Source organism: Pristis pectinata, chromosome 23, assembly GCF_009764475.1.
Source record: "Pristis pectinata isolate sPriPec2 chromosome 23, sPriPec2.1.pri, whole genome shotgun sequence".
Taxonomy (NCBI): domain Eukaryota; kingdom Metazoa; phylum Chordata; class Chondrichthyes; order Rhinopristiformes; family Pristidae; genus Pristis; species Pristis pectinata.
This window is the reverse complement of record NC_067427.1, coordinates 17,235,893-17,252,700: the sequence shown is the minus strand read 5'-3', so window position 1 is coordinate 17,252,700 and position 16,808 is coordinate 17,235,893. Positions and strand designations below refer to the sequence as shown.

General features: G+C 40.2%; 1 protein-coding gene across 1 annotated transcript; it reads left to right on the top strand.

The window, feature by feature from the left end:
- Positions 1–1,804: 1,804 nt before the first annotated feature.
- On the top strand, positions 1,805–16,062 carry exosc2 (exosome component 2). The gene is given in 10 exon segments (XM_052037107.1): positions 1,805–1,972; positions 7,474–7,574; positions 8,333–8,360; positions 10,258–10,276; positions 11,009–11,098; positions 11,711–11,776; positions 12,192–12,260; positions 12,713–12,889; positions 14,666–14,794; positions 15,915–16,062. Coding segments are annotated over 10 exon segments (927 nt in total). The 5' UTR covers position 1,805; the 3' UTR covers positions 15,996–16,062.
- The last annotated feature ends 746 nt before the right edge of the window (positions 16,063–16,808 follow it).

Sequence of the window (16,808 nt, the reverse complement as noted above, 5' to 3'; positions counted from 1 at the left end):
AGATAGACAGACTTGAGGTCGTGAATGGATTTGGAAACAAGGGTGAGAATCTTAAAATTGAAGTTTGTTTAACTGGGAACTAATGCAGGCCAACAAGGTGTAATTAGTGAACAGGATTTGAGACAAAAGTGGACATAGGTACCAGAGATTTAGATGAATTTGAGTTTACAGAGAAAAGAACAAGAGAGACTAGTGAAAATTAAGTTGAATTAGTTAAGTCTAAAGGTAACAATAGCAATGCATGAGGGTTTCAACAGCATTGAGACAGGGATGGGGTTGGGCATTGTTATGGAAATGAAAATGGACATTTAGTGATGGTTCAGACATCTGTTTGAAGAGTGTGTCAAGAGAGTGAACATTTGGGGTTTAAAATGGGCGGCACAGACTCGTTGGTCCAGAAGGGCCTGTTACCACGCTGTAAATAAAATTGTAAAAAAATTTAGACAGTTGCCAGGGAGAGGGATTGAATCAGTGATTGGATAAGTGTTTGAAATGGGGCTGAACATAATGGCTTTGATATCTCCGTTAAACTGGAAGAAATTTTTGTTCATGCAGCACTGGAGGTTGGATATGCAATCCCATAATTTCAAGAAAGTGGACTGGTTGGGAAAGGTCAGGGTGAAGAACAAATGGGTGTCATCAATGTTCATGAGAAAACTGACCATATATTTTAAGATGAAATAAAAGAACACTTGGGAAATACTCAATAATTCAAGCAGCATTTAGAGAAATAGAGTTAACATTTAATAGAATCAATAACCTGATAAAATGTCATCAACCTAAAACCATTATCTCCGTTTCTTTTAAGTTTTTAGGAAGACAGAGAGGCACATGAAATACCAAAATGCAGGTAATGTGCTATTTACCCCCCCCCCCCCCTTTATTATAAATTACAAGGTAAATGTCTGGGTTATACGCTTAAAGAATTAATCCGAAAACTAGTAAATTCATAATATTTCATGGTCTTTGGCCTATGATTGAGCAGGTCACATTTGAAGACCAGGTTAAAGGTGTTATAACGGGATCATTGGGCTCGTTCTCAGACTGACTACAGACACTAACTCAAGATGGCGGTGTGCACCATCTTCAGACGCATTGTTGCCAGTGATTTCGCGTCACCCCCGGTTTTATTACAGTGATTTAATTATTAAAAATACTAGAAAAGTAGTAAAGGTATATCTTAGAAAAATATTTCTACGATCTCAATTGCTACTTCGAAGATTAGTAATATCATGTATAAATGACAGTGATAATTAGTTTTGATTAGTCTGTAGCAAAAAAAATTCTCAGTAGTAAATATGGCAATTGAAGCTAAAGAAGATGGTCCGGCAAAAGGAAACATGGTGACCGTGCTGAGGTTGTTGGTGTGTTACCAGTAATAAAGATGTCGAATTCGGGGATAAAGACGAGCCGGTCATCGTTTGCCAGTATTAAATATGACAAAAGTAGTCCCGAGCAAAAACTGAAGATGCTTTGCCAGCATTAAAAATGGCGAAACTAGCACCGCGTACTTTATTAAGAATGGTAAATTCTATGCTCCCATCCGTGGAAGAAACTTGATGTATTTCAAGCCGTTGATCTTTTTTTCAGATCTAACGTTTATTTTGCTTAGATGATCTGACGAGGGTCAACTTCGTTTCCCTTTCCACAGGTGCTACCTAATCTGAGTATTTTCAGCATTTTCTGTTTTTATTTCATACCTCCATGATCTGCGGATATTTTCATTTTTGTTAATTTCGGATCTGTAAACGATGCAGTATTTTTTAAAGTATTTTCCGGAGGCGTTTGGTTTGCCCATATTAAAGATGGCGGAGAGCAAATTAATATTGGCCATCCGTGGTTTGCCAGTCATAAAGATGGCGGTGGACATTCGGTTAGCAACGGCGCGAAAGCCCGTTTCTTTACCGGCTGAAGTTAATAAACATCTGGTATCACCGGGAGACACGATCACGACAGATACCGGTTTTATGAGGTAAAACAGAAGTCAGATTCCAGCTTAAAGGGGATTCGTACACTGCAAAACAGCGTACGTTCTGATACACGTGTTTACACACCATGGTCATTGCCCTACCAACTTTGAATGATGGGGTTGGGCGGTTTTCATTTGGTCAGAAACTGGGCACACTGTCAACCTGAGAGCTTGATGTCCCAGTTGGATATTACACCTCAGTTCTGTGCACCGTAATGCTCCTCTTCTTCCGTCTCGCAGTATCCAAAGAAAATACAGCATGGCGGGAGAGGGCGCAGGAGAAGGTAGAAGACTAATTAACGTGGGTGCTAGGTCTGAGAGGTTGTAGGCGTAGAATAGATGAATAGGCCGGGACTCGTTTCTCGACAAAAAGGAAGTCCGAGGGATATTCCCAAAACTGTAAAACAATGAAAGCATAGGGTGATAGGGTGGGCGCGGAGAAAGTTTTTCTACATGGAGGAACTCAGCAGTCTGGCAGCATCTGTGGATGGAAAGAAATGGCCGACAGGGATCTCGACCCTAAACGTCGACCATTTCTTCCTCCACCCTAGATGCTGCCTGACCTGCTGAGTTCCTCCAACAGTTGTTTTTTGCTCCCGATTCCAGCATCTGCGGTCGAGTGTCTCTTTCTCCGTTGGGTGGTGGAATCTTAAATCAAGGGGGACCACTATGTCCAAAGTGTTATAAGAATCTGGAATTTCTTACCAAGGTGGAGTTCAGGTTTATTTTTCAAAAATGTACTTCATACATTCAAATTTCAAATTGTATAATACAGAGCATTCAAGTCAACACTTTCATCACAAGTCTTGATAAGGTTCCACATAACAGACTGATCTGGAAGGTTAGATCGTGTGGAATCCAGGGAGAGCTGGCTAATTGGATACACAATTGGCTTGATGGCAGAAAATTATTTCTCAGACAGGAGGCCCGTGACTAATGGTGTGCCTCGGGTTGGTGCTGGGCCCATAGTTGTTTGTCATCTATATCAACAACTTGGATAAAAAATGTACAAGGCATGGTTAGTAAGTTTGCAGATGACACTAAAATAGGTGGTATAATGGACAATGAAGAAGGTTATCAAAAGTTACAGGGGGATCTTCATCAGCTGAGTAAGTGGGCCGAACAATGGCAACTGGAGTTTAATTCTGATAAGTGCGAGGTGTTGCATTTTGGAAAGTCAAATCCAGGTAGGACTTTCCAAGTGAATGGCAGGTCCCTGGGGAGTGTTGTGGAATAGAGAGACCTTGGAGTACAGGTACATGGTTCACTGGAAGTGGAGTCACAGGTACATGGGGCGGTGAAGGTTTTTGGCACACTGGCCTTCATAAGTCAGGGCATTGGGTATAAAAGTTGGGAGGTCATGGTGTGGTTGTACAGTACGCTGGTGAGGCCGCACTTGGAGTATTATTTTCAGTTTCGGTTGCCCGGCTGTAGTAAAGATGTTATTAAATTGGAAAGACTGCAGAAAAGATTTACAAGGATGCTGCCAGGACTTGAGGGACTGAGTTATAGGGAGAGGTTGTACAGGCTAGGACTTTATTCCTTATGATCTTATTGAATGGCAGAGCAGGCGCAACTGGCCAGAAGGCCTGCTTCTATTTCTTATGTTCCTTAGAGTGTAGGAGACTGAGAGGTGATCTTGTAGAGTGTATAAAATCATAAGGGGCATAAATAGGGTGAATGCACTCAATCTTTTTCCCAGAATTGGGGTATCAAGAACTAGTAGAGGGCATAGGTTTAAAGTGAGATGGGAAAGATTTAAGAGGAACATGAGGGGCAGTTTTTTTACACAAAGGGTGGTATCCATGTGGAATGAGCTGCCAAAGGAAGTGGTTGAGTCAGGTACAATAACAACTTTTAAAAGACAGTTGAACAGGTACATAGATTGGAAAGGTTTTATAAGGTTATGGGCCAAACGCTGGCAAATGGGACTAGCTTGGATGGGCATCTTGGTCCGCATAGACCAGTTGGGCCGAGGGGCCTGTTTCCATGTTGTCTGACTATGACTGTAAGACATGTTATTTCAGTTACTTAATCTTAGCATGGCATCAGTTATACTTTATATACAATACTTGAACAGACAGTTTACAGGGAGGCTTTAACACATCTTCCAGTCAGTTAGTGAGAAATGACAGGAAGACCTTAAATTGTGGCTCTTCCATAAAACCTGCCTAGGGGCTGCACCCATTTTCAGCTTGTCTGTCAGCATATAGCTGTGGACCTTGATGTGTGTTGTTTTGCAGCCCTCGGTTGTGGAGAACACTAGGAAACGAGTGAGTTTTGGGAAGATCTGGGGTGACTTTCACTAATGATTCTCCAGCAGCAGTTGTCATGTGTCTCAGTGTGCACCCCTGGAACAACTCGTACAGCATAGAGTCCTGTGTTATGCAGCTAGATGGGACAAATTCCGCCATATTTCTTCTCCAACGTTCCTGGCAAACTTGCTTTCTGGAAGGTGATGCATGACTGTCTTATTCCCAGTACAGCTGTTTCAAGGGCAGCACAGGGTGGCCAGTGATGGACTGCAGGGGTGGGGAGGAGCGGAGTGTCTCAACACTAGCCAAGCAAGATCTTTGTGCTTGCTGGAAATTTTTGGTGATGAGGGATTTTGCCAAATGACTAAGAGACTGCTTGGGGAACTACCCAATATTATTCACTGTCAGGCTGGTGGAGAGAGAATGCACTTGGAAATATGTCATTCCCACCCGGCAGAAAATGCCTGCAGCCCCACAGCAGCTGGCAAATCTATCCCCATCCATCCAACTGGTCTCCCAAACGCTCATTCATATATACGGTGTGTCCATAAGCCTTCATAACCTGGGGAGGACCTGTATTGTAGGAAACCTAGCAGCAATTTGCACACAATCAAGTCCCACTAATGCCAGTGAAATGAATTTTCAAATAATCTGTTCTATTGTTGTTGTTTGAAGATGATCTTTCTGGTGATCATCTGTTCTTCCTGTGGATATCCCTTTGCTTCATGGAACATTGCTCTGGATTGTGTTTAACTTAGATTAATAAACACCCAAAGGAGAAGGAAATAAGATGTTCTGATAGGAGTAGGTGAAGCGGTGTGGGAGAGTAGGAGTGTGGAACAGAAATGCCAGTTTTTGTGCTTTTCTTTGTCATTCCATACAACATCTGGAGGCATTTTTCCCCCTGAAATCATTTCTGCCATTCAATTAGATCATAACTGATGAGTATCTTAATCTGATCTAGCCAGTTTGATTCTATTGCTGCTTTTTTATTTGTTGGGGATTCTGAGTTGGGGGAACATAACATTAAAAGCCAGGCCATTTGGCAGAGAAATTAAAATGTATTTCTTAATGCGAGGGGTGGTAGCAGTGTGATAAGGGGGTCTAAAAATATATAAATCCAAGGAAGGTGAATGAAATTATGATGCAAGTTAACCATCCTGTTTGGAAATGCATCCTTGGGTCTAAATCTGGAACTGCCTCCCCAGTGCAAGTATGAGTGTCTTTATCAAAACGACTGCAGTGGTTTAAGGCAGCAGCCTGCCAACGCCTTCTCAAGGACAGTAAGGATTGGGTAATGAATGATGGCCTTGCCAGTGACACAATGATCCTTAAAAATGAATAAATAAAAAAAAATCGAAGGTTTATCCCCATCCCCCAAGAAAAATACCATAGTGGAATCAAAACCTAGATATCATCAGAGCTGAAAAGGTTAATGTGGCATTGCACTGGATATGAGGATACATCTCATCTTAGAGATATTAAATCGAGAACCCATCAGTGTTCCTCAGAAGGCTGTTGACTCTAGTATGTTTCTTGACAAATGTTTGAAGAGTTCTTCCTATTATCCAAACTAATATTATCCCACAACCATGATGAAAAGCTTTTGCTCTGGTCATTTGTTGGAGTTTTCATTGTGTAAACTGACTACTGAGTTTCCCACATCTGAACAATGACTTATTTCAGAAGGTCATTAATGGGTGCACAGTGTTTTGATACATCTTGAGGTTGTGAATGGTTGTACAGGAAGTCCCCGGGTTACGAACACCCGTACTTAAGAACCGACCTCTGTAAAGCCTATTATTTTAAAAAATTGAGTTACACACAATGGTTCGTACCAACAAACGGGCGGACTACTTTGCGCAACGCTCAAAACACTGCATGTTATTATTATTATTGCATTATTATATTTATGATGTTTTAGGTAAAATGTATACTATATACTAAGACAAACATTTGAGTAATTGACGCTAGATGTGAACTGTATGTAACTGTTCGGACTTACATACAAATTCGACTCACGAATAGACTCAAAAACAGAACTTGTTCGTAATCCAGGGACTTCCTGTATATTTTTTTTCAAATTTGAGACCAAATAGACTTGTCATTGCCCAAAGAATTCTGGAAATTTATGGCACAAAAAGAGACTATTCAGCCTATTGTGTCCACAATGAACAAAAACGGACTGTGGGTTAATCACACTTTCTAGGTCGTAATCCATTGCTTTCTTGGCTCTCCCGTTGTTCATTTAAGAACTATGTAAAACTGATAAGGATTTTTGCCCCTACCACCCTTTCATGCAATGAATTCTAGACCTCTACTACACAATAAATGGGGCGGGGGGGGGGGGGTAGTCCTTCACTCCCCTGTAATCCTTCTGCAAATTCCATGCATAGTTATTGTCCCCTTTGCTTAGGGAAAGCCATCATTCCTATTCATCCTGCCTAGACCTCTCATGATCTTTTGCACTCCTGTTTCTTTGTCCTACTGTATTTTAAGAAAAGCCCTATTAAATTGTACCCCTAGTAATATCCTTGAATTCCTCAAGACTCTATCAATTTCTATCATGTCCTCAGTGTGCACAGTATTTTATTTGTGGCCTGAACAGAATTTTATACAATTCTTGGCCAATAAAAGCAAGTATCCTGTATGCATCCTTGCCATCCTATCTATCTGTTCTTCTGTACTCTAAGATCCCCCTGTTACTCTACACTTTGAGCAACCTATCATTTATCATATTTTCCCTTGCCTCCTTTTCACTGCACAAATGCATTATATCATGTTTCTCAGGATCAAATTCCATTTGCCGCTTTTGGACCCATTAAATTGGTCCATTAATGTACAAAAGCAGCTGATCACTTTCTTGCTAATTTTGATATAGTCAGCAAACTTTTTAATTATGGCCCCTATATTCAAGTCCAAAACATTTATATATAACCAAGCAGCCTGATATTGAGCCCTTCAAAGTCAACAGATTCTTAACCATTTTTTTTGCCATTGCCAATGTTTTTGTAACTAACAAAATAGTTCAAAGAAATAAGCAGAAATTTCACTTCCAGAGCTTCTCTGATTCTGCTCTTGAGTCGTTTATACTGGTGTCCTGGATCTTAATGTTTAACTCTTGGAGAACCCAGGATGTTCTGGAATATCAGCAATCCTGGTTCAGAATAGAGACAATAATGATAGCTGAAATGGCTCTTCCCTGAATCTTTGTTCAAATTTTCATCTTTTTCTAATTTTTTTTTCTAGAGGCCATGGTACATACATGGAAGATGAAAAGCTCATTGCATCGGTTGCTGGGGCTGTAGAAAGAGTGAACAAGCTGATATGTGTCAAGCCACTTCAAACAAGGCAAGTCTTTAACTGATCACGCATTTTTATGTGTAGTATTGAGTTAAGATTTAAGCAAAGCACACACCTGAATAGAATGAAACACATTCTGTTCCCTAATGCTGTGTATGTAGGATTAGATGAAGTGACATTTTCAATGTTTGCTTCTTGGGCATTCCTATAAGACCAAGGATGACTTGCTTTCACTATGGTACTGCGGTGACCAGTGAATCTTTTGCAGGATTTTCAGACTCTGGCACAGATGGTGCCTGATTGTTGGTGGGCAGGTTGTATTGAAGATTGTGTGCTCCATTCACTGTTTGTGCCAGGGCTCTGTGTGCTGCGATATTGTTCTTGTTGATTAGCCCCATTGCAGTGACAATCATATTGGAGGTGAGATGAGGTGAAGTACTGAAAGCAAAGTATGATTTTTTTTTACCCTTAAATCATGAAGGGGTGTTCAATTCAAGAATGCCTTGCACGTATTTTTTTAGCACCTGGATAACCTGGTTATTCCACACAAATCCTGTACTGTTTTCTGGTAGAGAATCAAGAATGTCTTCTTAGGCACTAATCATGGTGGACTAAGTTAATAAGTACTAGAAGGATGTGGTTGGCCTTTGTGATTATATAGCTTTTAGAAAGTCTACAGTTAGTACAGCTTTCTTATTTGATGTAAATTTTCTTATTTGATGTGAGATTTAATGCAAAGAACAGAGCATCTGCAAGCACCAGGGTAACTAATGCCATAAATTTCAATCTTCATGTTTCCCTCTAGGATATAATGGAGAAGTTGGTGATGTGTAGTGGGCAGGATCACTGAGTAAGATCAAAGCTATGCCTTTTAATTAGTTTATCTGAATTTAATCACATTTATATCTTGAAGCTTTTCCTTCTAAATTCACGTTCCACTTTGGAACGTCTAAGTTTGTTGATTAGGGTATGTAATGAGCTCTGCGATACTGTTTTAGTTGAAGAGCAAATGAAAATGCTTTCAAAATGAGGGAAACAGGAATGTTTTGACAAGGCTGGCAGATTATTTGACCCTCTCTCTATGTAATTAGATCTTTGTTAAGAATAAGAACTTACTAATCAGCAATACTCTAAGATGAAGACAATGTCTTGATCAAAATTGAAGAGGGCTGACCGTTCCATTTGATGAAGGGAGCCACCAAAACCTGAACCGGGGAATTTGTTTAGTATAGTGAAGTTCCAATATTCAAGGACAGAGTTATAAAAATGTGGGAGAAATCTGGTGGAGGTTTAATGTTAGTAGATATGGACATTAGTTTCAAGGGAACAGCATTAATTAGATGTTGGGATCATAAATGGCCTGTTCCAGTCATGTTTTCAAGAGTATCCTGTGTGCTTGGGTCTAGTTTCTCCATGTCATCTGTGATATTGCTGTTTCAAATTTGCTGTTGTTAACAGCTTAAATTGAATGCATGAGTTGGTTTAATCTATGATAAATAATGAGGTGGAGTATGTCATGCAAATGAAGGAAACAGTCAGCTGGTCTGTCAGACTTTCCCCAAATGTCACAAAGTGGGGAGGATCATGACTAGACAGTTTCCCTCCTTCTTGAAGCTCTGTGATCTCCTGGAAGATGCAAGAAAACCTCCCAGGAAACGGAATAAGATAAGATATCTTTATTAGTCACATGTACATCGAAACACACAGTGAGATACATCTTTTGCGTAGTGTTCTGGGGGCAGCCCACAAGAGTCGCCACGCTTCCGGTGCCAATATAGCATGCCCACAACTTCCTAACCTGTACGTCTTTGGAATGTGGGAGGAAACCAGAGCACCCGGAGGAAACCCACACAGACACGAGGAGAACGTACAAGCTCCTTACAGACAGTGGCCGGAATTGAACCTGGGTCACTGGTAGACCATGTCTCTCTAAAGTATTGGGTAATCAAAACCAGCAGATCACATGGTCCAAGTATTACTTATGATCCAGTGAGCAATCATTCTGGGTACCTGCCAAATGCTTAGAATCAGCACCAATTAGTCATTACTATCTGGAGAATTGATGTGGTCAAATATTTACAATCATTTCAAAAAGAAAAAAAATATTTCAGAAAAATGTGGGAATAGGGCAGGAAGTGGAATTGAAGTTGTATCAAAGTCATGGGTAAAGTGCTCTGGTTAGGCCACAGTTCGAATGCAAGTTTAACTGATCATTGCAATCTGATGAGTTTTGATACTGGCAGAGAAAGATTGTTGATCGAGATTGTAACCATCAGCAAAGACGGGTCACTGATCAGGCTTTTCTTAGGGGAAGCTTTATTCATATAGTTAACAGGAATTTTATTCCATCAATGTCAATAGCCAGAGTCATAGATTTAAAATCACTGCCAAAAGACTTAAAAAGATTAAAAGTGAGATGTGTAGCGGTTGCTACCGCGGAATAAAACGACTCTACTCGGAGGATTGCCAACAGAACTGGTTTATTTTCCCGCCTTGCGCGGGCCCTTTAAGGGAGAATGTTCCCGCCCAAAACAAACGGCAATGACGTAAGTCCTACGTCATCCAGGACTTTCCCGTGCGCTGGTTCTCCCCGTCGCTCGGAAAGACGAGGCCCGCCGCCATCTTGGGCCTCGTCGCTCCGACGCTGCGCGACCCGACTGCCGAGCCGGTTCGCCCGACTAGACGGTGAGTCGCCACAGATGAGACATTGTTAATTTGGAGGAATGACAGATCTGGAAGGGTGATGAAGGTAATTTCATCGTAACTTTAAAAGGAAGCTAAACTTGTAAACTTGTAAGTGAGTCTTGACTGTTCATTCAGAGAGCCAGCTTTATAACAATGGGCCAAACTTCAGTCTCCAATGTGGGAAGGTTCTCTGTACCAAGTGGAAAATATCTGAAGTAATCCATTAAAAAATTAGGTCTGGTTTGTTATCATGGGATCCAAAGGTAATGAGCCCTCCTATAAACTTGATTTTACTTTCTACATTCAGGACCTCAAAAACCTGACCCTTTACTTACTGAGTATACCTCATTTTTACCTCAGCAATCATCTCCTGCTTGTACTTTCAGCTCCTTGGACTATATCCTGATCTTCCTCTACTGCTTCCTTACTTTCATGATTGCTAACTAATGCTTCAGCACTTGGCCCTTTTCAGAAGACGCTCATTGAGCTCTCTTCATGGTTTTAAAATCCTTACTTGAAGCTTTTCCCCCCCCCCCCCCCCCCCCCCCCCCACTGTGCCTTCACTTCAATCCCACTATTCATGTCCTTTGTTTGCATACCACCATCTAAAGTGCTCTGATGTTTCCGCCTAGGCATGTTGTTGCTGCAGCATTCATTTCTTACCCATTTTTATGGGGTAACATTATACCCATCCCTTATCTATCCTTGTTTGAAGAATTCTGTGACCTAGAAAATCACAGTGCTCTGCACAAATCCTAGAAAAAATACAATTGTCTCCTTCCTTAAATCATCGTAGGTTCAGCAGAAACGATGGAAGGTGGAAACTCACTCCAGACTAGACTCGGTGCTCCTCCTCTCTTCTGTTAATCTTCCTGGAGGAGAACTGGTGAGTGAAATAATTAATGTACTTATATTTATAAGGACCTTTCACATTGACCCAAAGTTCTTATTAGTCAATGAACTCCTTTAAATGTAATCACTAATCACTGCTATAATGTAGGAATATGACAGTTAATTTGTACATAGCAACATCTCTCAAACAGCAACTTGATAATGACCAGATCACCCACTTTAGTCATGCTGTTATGGGTTTTTGTATTAGTTAGGACTTCCACTACTCACCTTTGAAGTTAAGTTGAGGAATCTCCTCAGAGAGAGTAGACAAAACTTGGGTTAATGTCTCAGTAGGAAGGCAGCACCTGATTACATGGTGCTAGCTTGTGAGAGGAATGTTTTTCTTTGAGAATGTTAAATCCTCTGCGAATATTGTATAGGTCAATACACCAAAGAACATTACTCCAGATACATTAGGAACTGCTTTCTGTTATGATTCCACGTACCTGGTATAGGAGGATGAGCAGTTTTGATTCTTGATCCAGTGCTGCCTTGAACTTTACACGAGGGTTCTTCCACTCATGAAAACTGTGTATGTATGTTCACATGTGATTCTGGATCAAGCAGTCCTTTCTGTATTCTAACCAACTCTTTGTCATTACAGAGAAGAAGGTCTGCCGAGGATGAGCTGATGATGAGGGACTACCTGCAGGAAGGAGACCTGATCAGTGTATCCTTTTTACTGACTAGCATGGAGCTCTAGGGTCCGATTCCTCCATTGGACACTCCCAGTGTGAAGTGGTGTAACTCATTAAACTACGGGCTGGAGGGAATACTTTTTCTCTGCCTGTTGATTTAAACAGGCAGAGAAAAAGATTGTGAAAACAGAAATGTTGGAAAAACTCGACCAGTCAAGCAGCATCAGTAAAGAGAGAAATGCAATATGTCCTTGTAATTTCATATAAAGGGATCAATCATCTCTATAAGAGTGATTGTGATTTGTGTTAAACATTTTTTCACGTTGTGGATAGGGCATTTGTAACATACAATGCTTACTTGAAAATCCAAAACATTTTAAAACTGCGCTGTAAATTCTCTTTTTATTTGTTCTTTCTCCTTCATAATTTTCCTTATCAAGCATTCAGGCAGAGGTACAAGCTGTGTTCGCAGATGGTGCTTTGTCCTTGCATACCAGGAGTCTGAAGTATGGAAAGGTAAAGTCAGGAGATGCCGAGTCCATTTACTTATATAAAAGGAAATTTTTCAGCAGAACATTAAATGCCCGAAATTTCTGCATAATTTACATCTATAAATTATGCTTTTTACATATTAGAGTGTTCCAAGGAGTCTCGTCAGCGTGTAAGGAGACAAAATTTTGACATAGGATAAGTGATCAAAAGCTTGGTCAGCATTATAGCATTCAAGGAACAATTTAACAGTTCAGGATAGGAATTTCAGAGCTAAAATTATGGTATGGTTGTTGGACCATGGAGTGGTAGAAATTAAGAATGTGAAGAATTGGGGGAGCTCCGAGATCTTTGAAGTATATTGCAGAGATTAAGTGGTATAAGGCCAGTTCATGTTTATCCACTGTTGTCCTGTTTGATGCACGTTAATCCCAAATGTATTATTCATTTCTTCTTTTCAATCTCTCTTCTTTGGTCAGCTGGGACAAGGTACCCTCGTGCAAGTCTCCCCTTCCCTTGTAAAACGTCGAAAAACCCATTTTCACAACCTGCCTTGTGGCGCAGCCATCATCCTTGGAAATAACGGCTATATTTGGATTTATCCAATCACTGAACAGAAGGAGGACGAAGCAGGAGGGTTTGTGACCAATTTTGAGGTGAGGCACCAGGAGTGACTCTATTGAAAAATATTGTGTACAGATCTGGACTCTGTATCTGAGGAAGGATTTACTTCCAATGGAGGGAGTGCAACAAAGGTTTGCCAGATTGATGTCATATGAAAAGAGGATGAGGCAATCTGGACCTGCACTCTGGAGTTTAGAGGAATGAGATGCAAACTGATTGAACATACAAAATTCTCACAGAGCTTGACAGGGTAGATGGAGAATTAATACTTCCATCTGGCTAAGATGTCTAGAATCTGGGGTATCTGAGATGTCTGGAATCAACTCCTTAAAATTGGGAATTGGCCATTTAGGACAGAGATGAGAAATTTCTTCTTGAGAGTGGTGAATCTTTAGACATTTCCAACCCAAGCAGATGATGGATGCTCAGACTGCTGAGTATACTTAAGAGGTATTAAAAGAATCAAAAGGGTGCCAAGGTAAAGCATCGGTCATTATCTTATGGAATGGCGGAACGGGCATGAAGGGCTGGATGACCCTAACCCTGCTTGTATTTCTTTCGTCCTAGTCGGCCACAGTGGGTTAGGCTGGTTGAGTATGACCCTACTAATTGTAGTTGATAGAATTCTCTAGAGCCACACTGTGGGTTCAGCATATTTTGTGTGCCTTACAAAATAAGTAAAGATATGAAATACAACTGATCAACTCGCACAGCATAATTTCAAGTGTCAACTATAGTTCAGGCGAATCACTCTTGAATCTTAGTTTCAGAAAGTTGTGGGTTCAAGCTCCACAATCAGAGATTTTCAAGATATAATCAAGGCTGAGACCTGAGTGCACTCGTCATTTACCCGTGTACAGATCCCACAAGCAGCAGCGTGACAATGATCAGATTCTGTTTTTCATGATGTTATTTGAGGATTCACTATTGGCTAGAACACCAGAGAATACTCTCCTGCTCTTCAAAATAGTGCCACAAGGTCTCTCATGATTCCTTTAACGGGCAGGCAGGGCCTCCGTTTCGTCCATTTGGCAGCACCTCTCACATTGAAGAATTCCCTAGGTATTTTGTTGGGTATGTCAGGACAGCTTGTGCTTGGATCTTGGGTGAGATTTGAATGTGCAATCCCTGGCACAGAGGAGTGTAATCTGCTGAGCCACTGCTAGCTGAGTTGAAAATCTGTCAATTTGGTTCCCAAATTTAAATTCAGTTTAACGATCTAACTCATTGTAGATCTTGTTTAAGGTGCGAATGGATCTGTTTTTAAGTGAGATTTAACTGCTTTAGTATTGAGCTGACTTGCTACAATGACACTTTGATTGTAGTTTTAACTGTTCAAGAGCAATTTTTCCTTGTCCTAACTTGGTATCGAGCCAGCATGCTACATTGTTGTATGAGGGTACATGCACTTAAAGACAGACAAAACACTGGATGATGGAGAAAGCTAATTATAAAAGCAGAAGATGTTGGAAATGTTCAGCAGGTCAGGGAGCAGAGTCAGTGTTTCATCAGAACAGGGAACCTTTTAGAGATAGAGAAATGGGTAGTGATGGGGGCTGGAGGGGAAGGAAAAGTGCAAAGTACAAAAGGAAAGATTTGTGATAGATGGATCTTCCACTCTATCACAGTCGTCCCCTTGTGTACTCTCCCACTCACCATCTTCTTTCTCTTCGACTTCAAATTTTTTTCCCAGTTCTCACCCTGGAAAAGCTAGTTCTGCTGCCTGACCAGCTGAATGTTTCCAGCATTTTTATTTAATAAACTTGAATCCATCTTAACCTTGGTACTCCTTTTTCTTCCAACTATAGCCAGTTTCGTTATCGGACAGAGAGGTGATCTCACGACTCCACAATTGCATCTTAGTCCTGAGTATTCACAAGATGATGCTTTATGACACAAGTGTTCTCTATTGCTATGAGGCATCACTGCATCACCAGGTAATATCTCTGACGCAGAATGGTTTTGGCATAGTATGGCTTTAGACTGCATTTAGCTAGATTTCTCATGAATATTTATATACATAAATATACATAAATTCAAGTATAATCCAGTGTCACACACTCCAGTTAGTGATTTACAGAACTTCACTTTTTTTAGGCCCAGAAATTACACACAGCAAAGCAATTCTTTGAATACTTTTTTCCAAGTCTCTCATTTGGTTATTTTAGGCGAGGTGCTGTCCTGGTTAATATGGTATTTACTGACAGCATGGCATCAACTAATGAATAGGGCAAGATGTATGACTCATGGCAGTTGGTCTCAATTTACTCAGAAAATGTGTCAGTTTGAAGAGCTGAGGAAATAGAGCCCACAGCAATTTCTCACAATAAAGGCAGGAAAATTTCTCCAGAAAAATGCAGTGAGTACTGGATAGTTATATAAATTATGTTCAGAAAATCAATCATGGTCAGTTAAAACATTATAACAGGGATGGAGAATGATTTGCTTTCGCTCTGGTTTTTTGGGTTCTGAGGTAGCTGATGAGGCTAATGTGGGACCACAGAATCTTCCACAGATGAGGCAGGCGGTGCCTATTGGGACAAGTGGATGGTGTGCTACTTCTGTCCCTTGTGCAGGCTTCCCTGTGCTCCCAATGCATGAACTCAAGGTTCTCAATACCATTCCAAATGCCTCTGCTTGTATAATTCCGGGAAGCATCTTTGAATCAAATAGCTTGTTAGTTTAACAAACCCCCCCATGTAGTCGAAAATTATATAATCGATATATCTTAGAAACTAATTTCATGATCTTTCAATCTCTATCTTTCTGTATATGTCTATGGATATGCATTTGTGCAAGATTACAGTCTGTCAAAGTTTATAGTCAGTTAAGAGAAAAGACACCTTAATGGTTTCAAGTATAAATGCTTAATGTTTTAAAAACATGTTTTTAATTATTTTGAAAATTGGGCACCTGTAAAAGTGAGTGAATAATCATGTTATATTCAATTATCATTCATGATTTCATTTCCTAATGATTAAATGTGCTGTGTGTGGTGAAAATGTATCAACTACATATAAATATCAGTCTTTCCAAGTTATTTCTACCTGATTGCAGATTAAAGATATTTTGAAGCCAGAAATAATGGAAGAAATTGTGATGGAGACAAGGCAACGCTTGATCAATCAAGAGGGCTAATGTCAGTCACATATTTCCTTTTTGTTATTTTTGTAAAATATTTTGAATAAAATATTGTAATATACTGGATTTGTCTCTAGACCACAGCAAAACTTAGTTAACCCTTAATGTATGTGCTAATAACTGACATTGATATAGTGTCTTTAACATGGTAAAATTCCAGTTTAACTCACCTTGTAGAGTTGCACATTGACCCTTTGAAAGAGTTATCTTTCTTTGAGCTGTTCTTTTGAAAGTGTAGGAGACCCATTAAGAATAATTGAAGATTTTATTTTGAATGTTCAAATCATCTTGATTTTGACTTCTTCCCACAACAACTTGCATTTCTGCACAATTAATACTGCAAAATATACAAAGACATTTCACTGGAATGTCTCTAAACAGCCTTTGACACCAAGACATCAATATGGATATTTGGACAGGTGGCCAAAGAGGTAAGTTGTAAGGTGTGATGTAAAGGAAGTGTAGAAAGGGAATGTCAAAATTGGGGCCATGGAATTTACAGATTGTAAGTGAATTAATCTCTCTCTCAACATAGCAAAAAAAAAATACTGGGAGGGCACCCCAAGAAAGCAAACTGTATATGGGAAGGGAACTCAAAATTATCAAGGGTGACAAATCCCTGAGAGCAAATGATTTCCACTCTAGAGATGAAAACATTGCAGATTGTCTTCCAAAGTTGTCTCAGCGTAACAACCATTCTTTCAGATTGTAAAATTGCACAGAGCACATTTTTAAATTATTTGTTTTTTGGGATCTGGCACAACCAGCATTTATTGCTCATCTCTAATTGCCCTTGATAAGGTGGTTGTG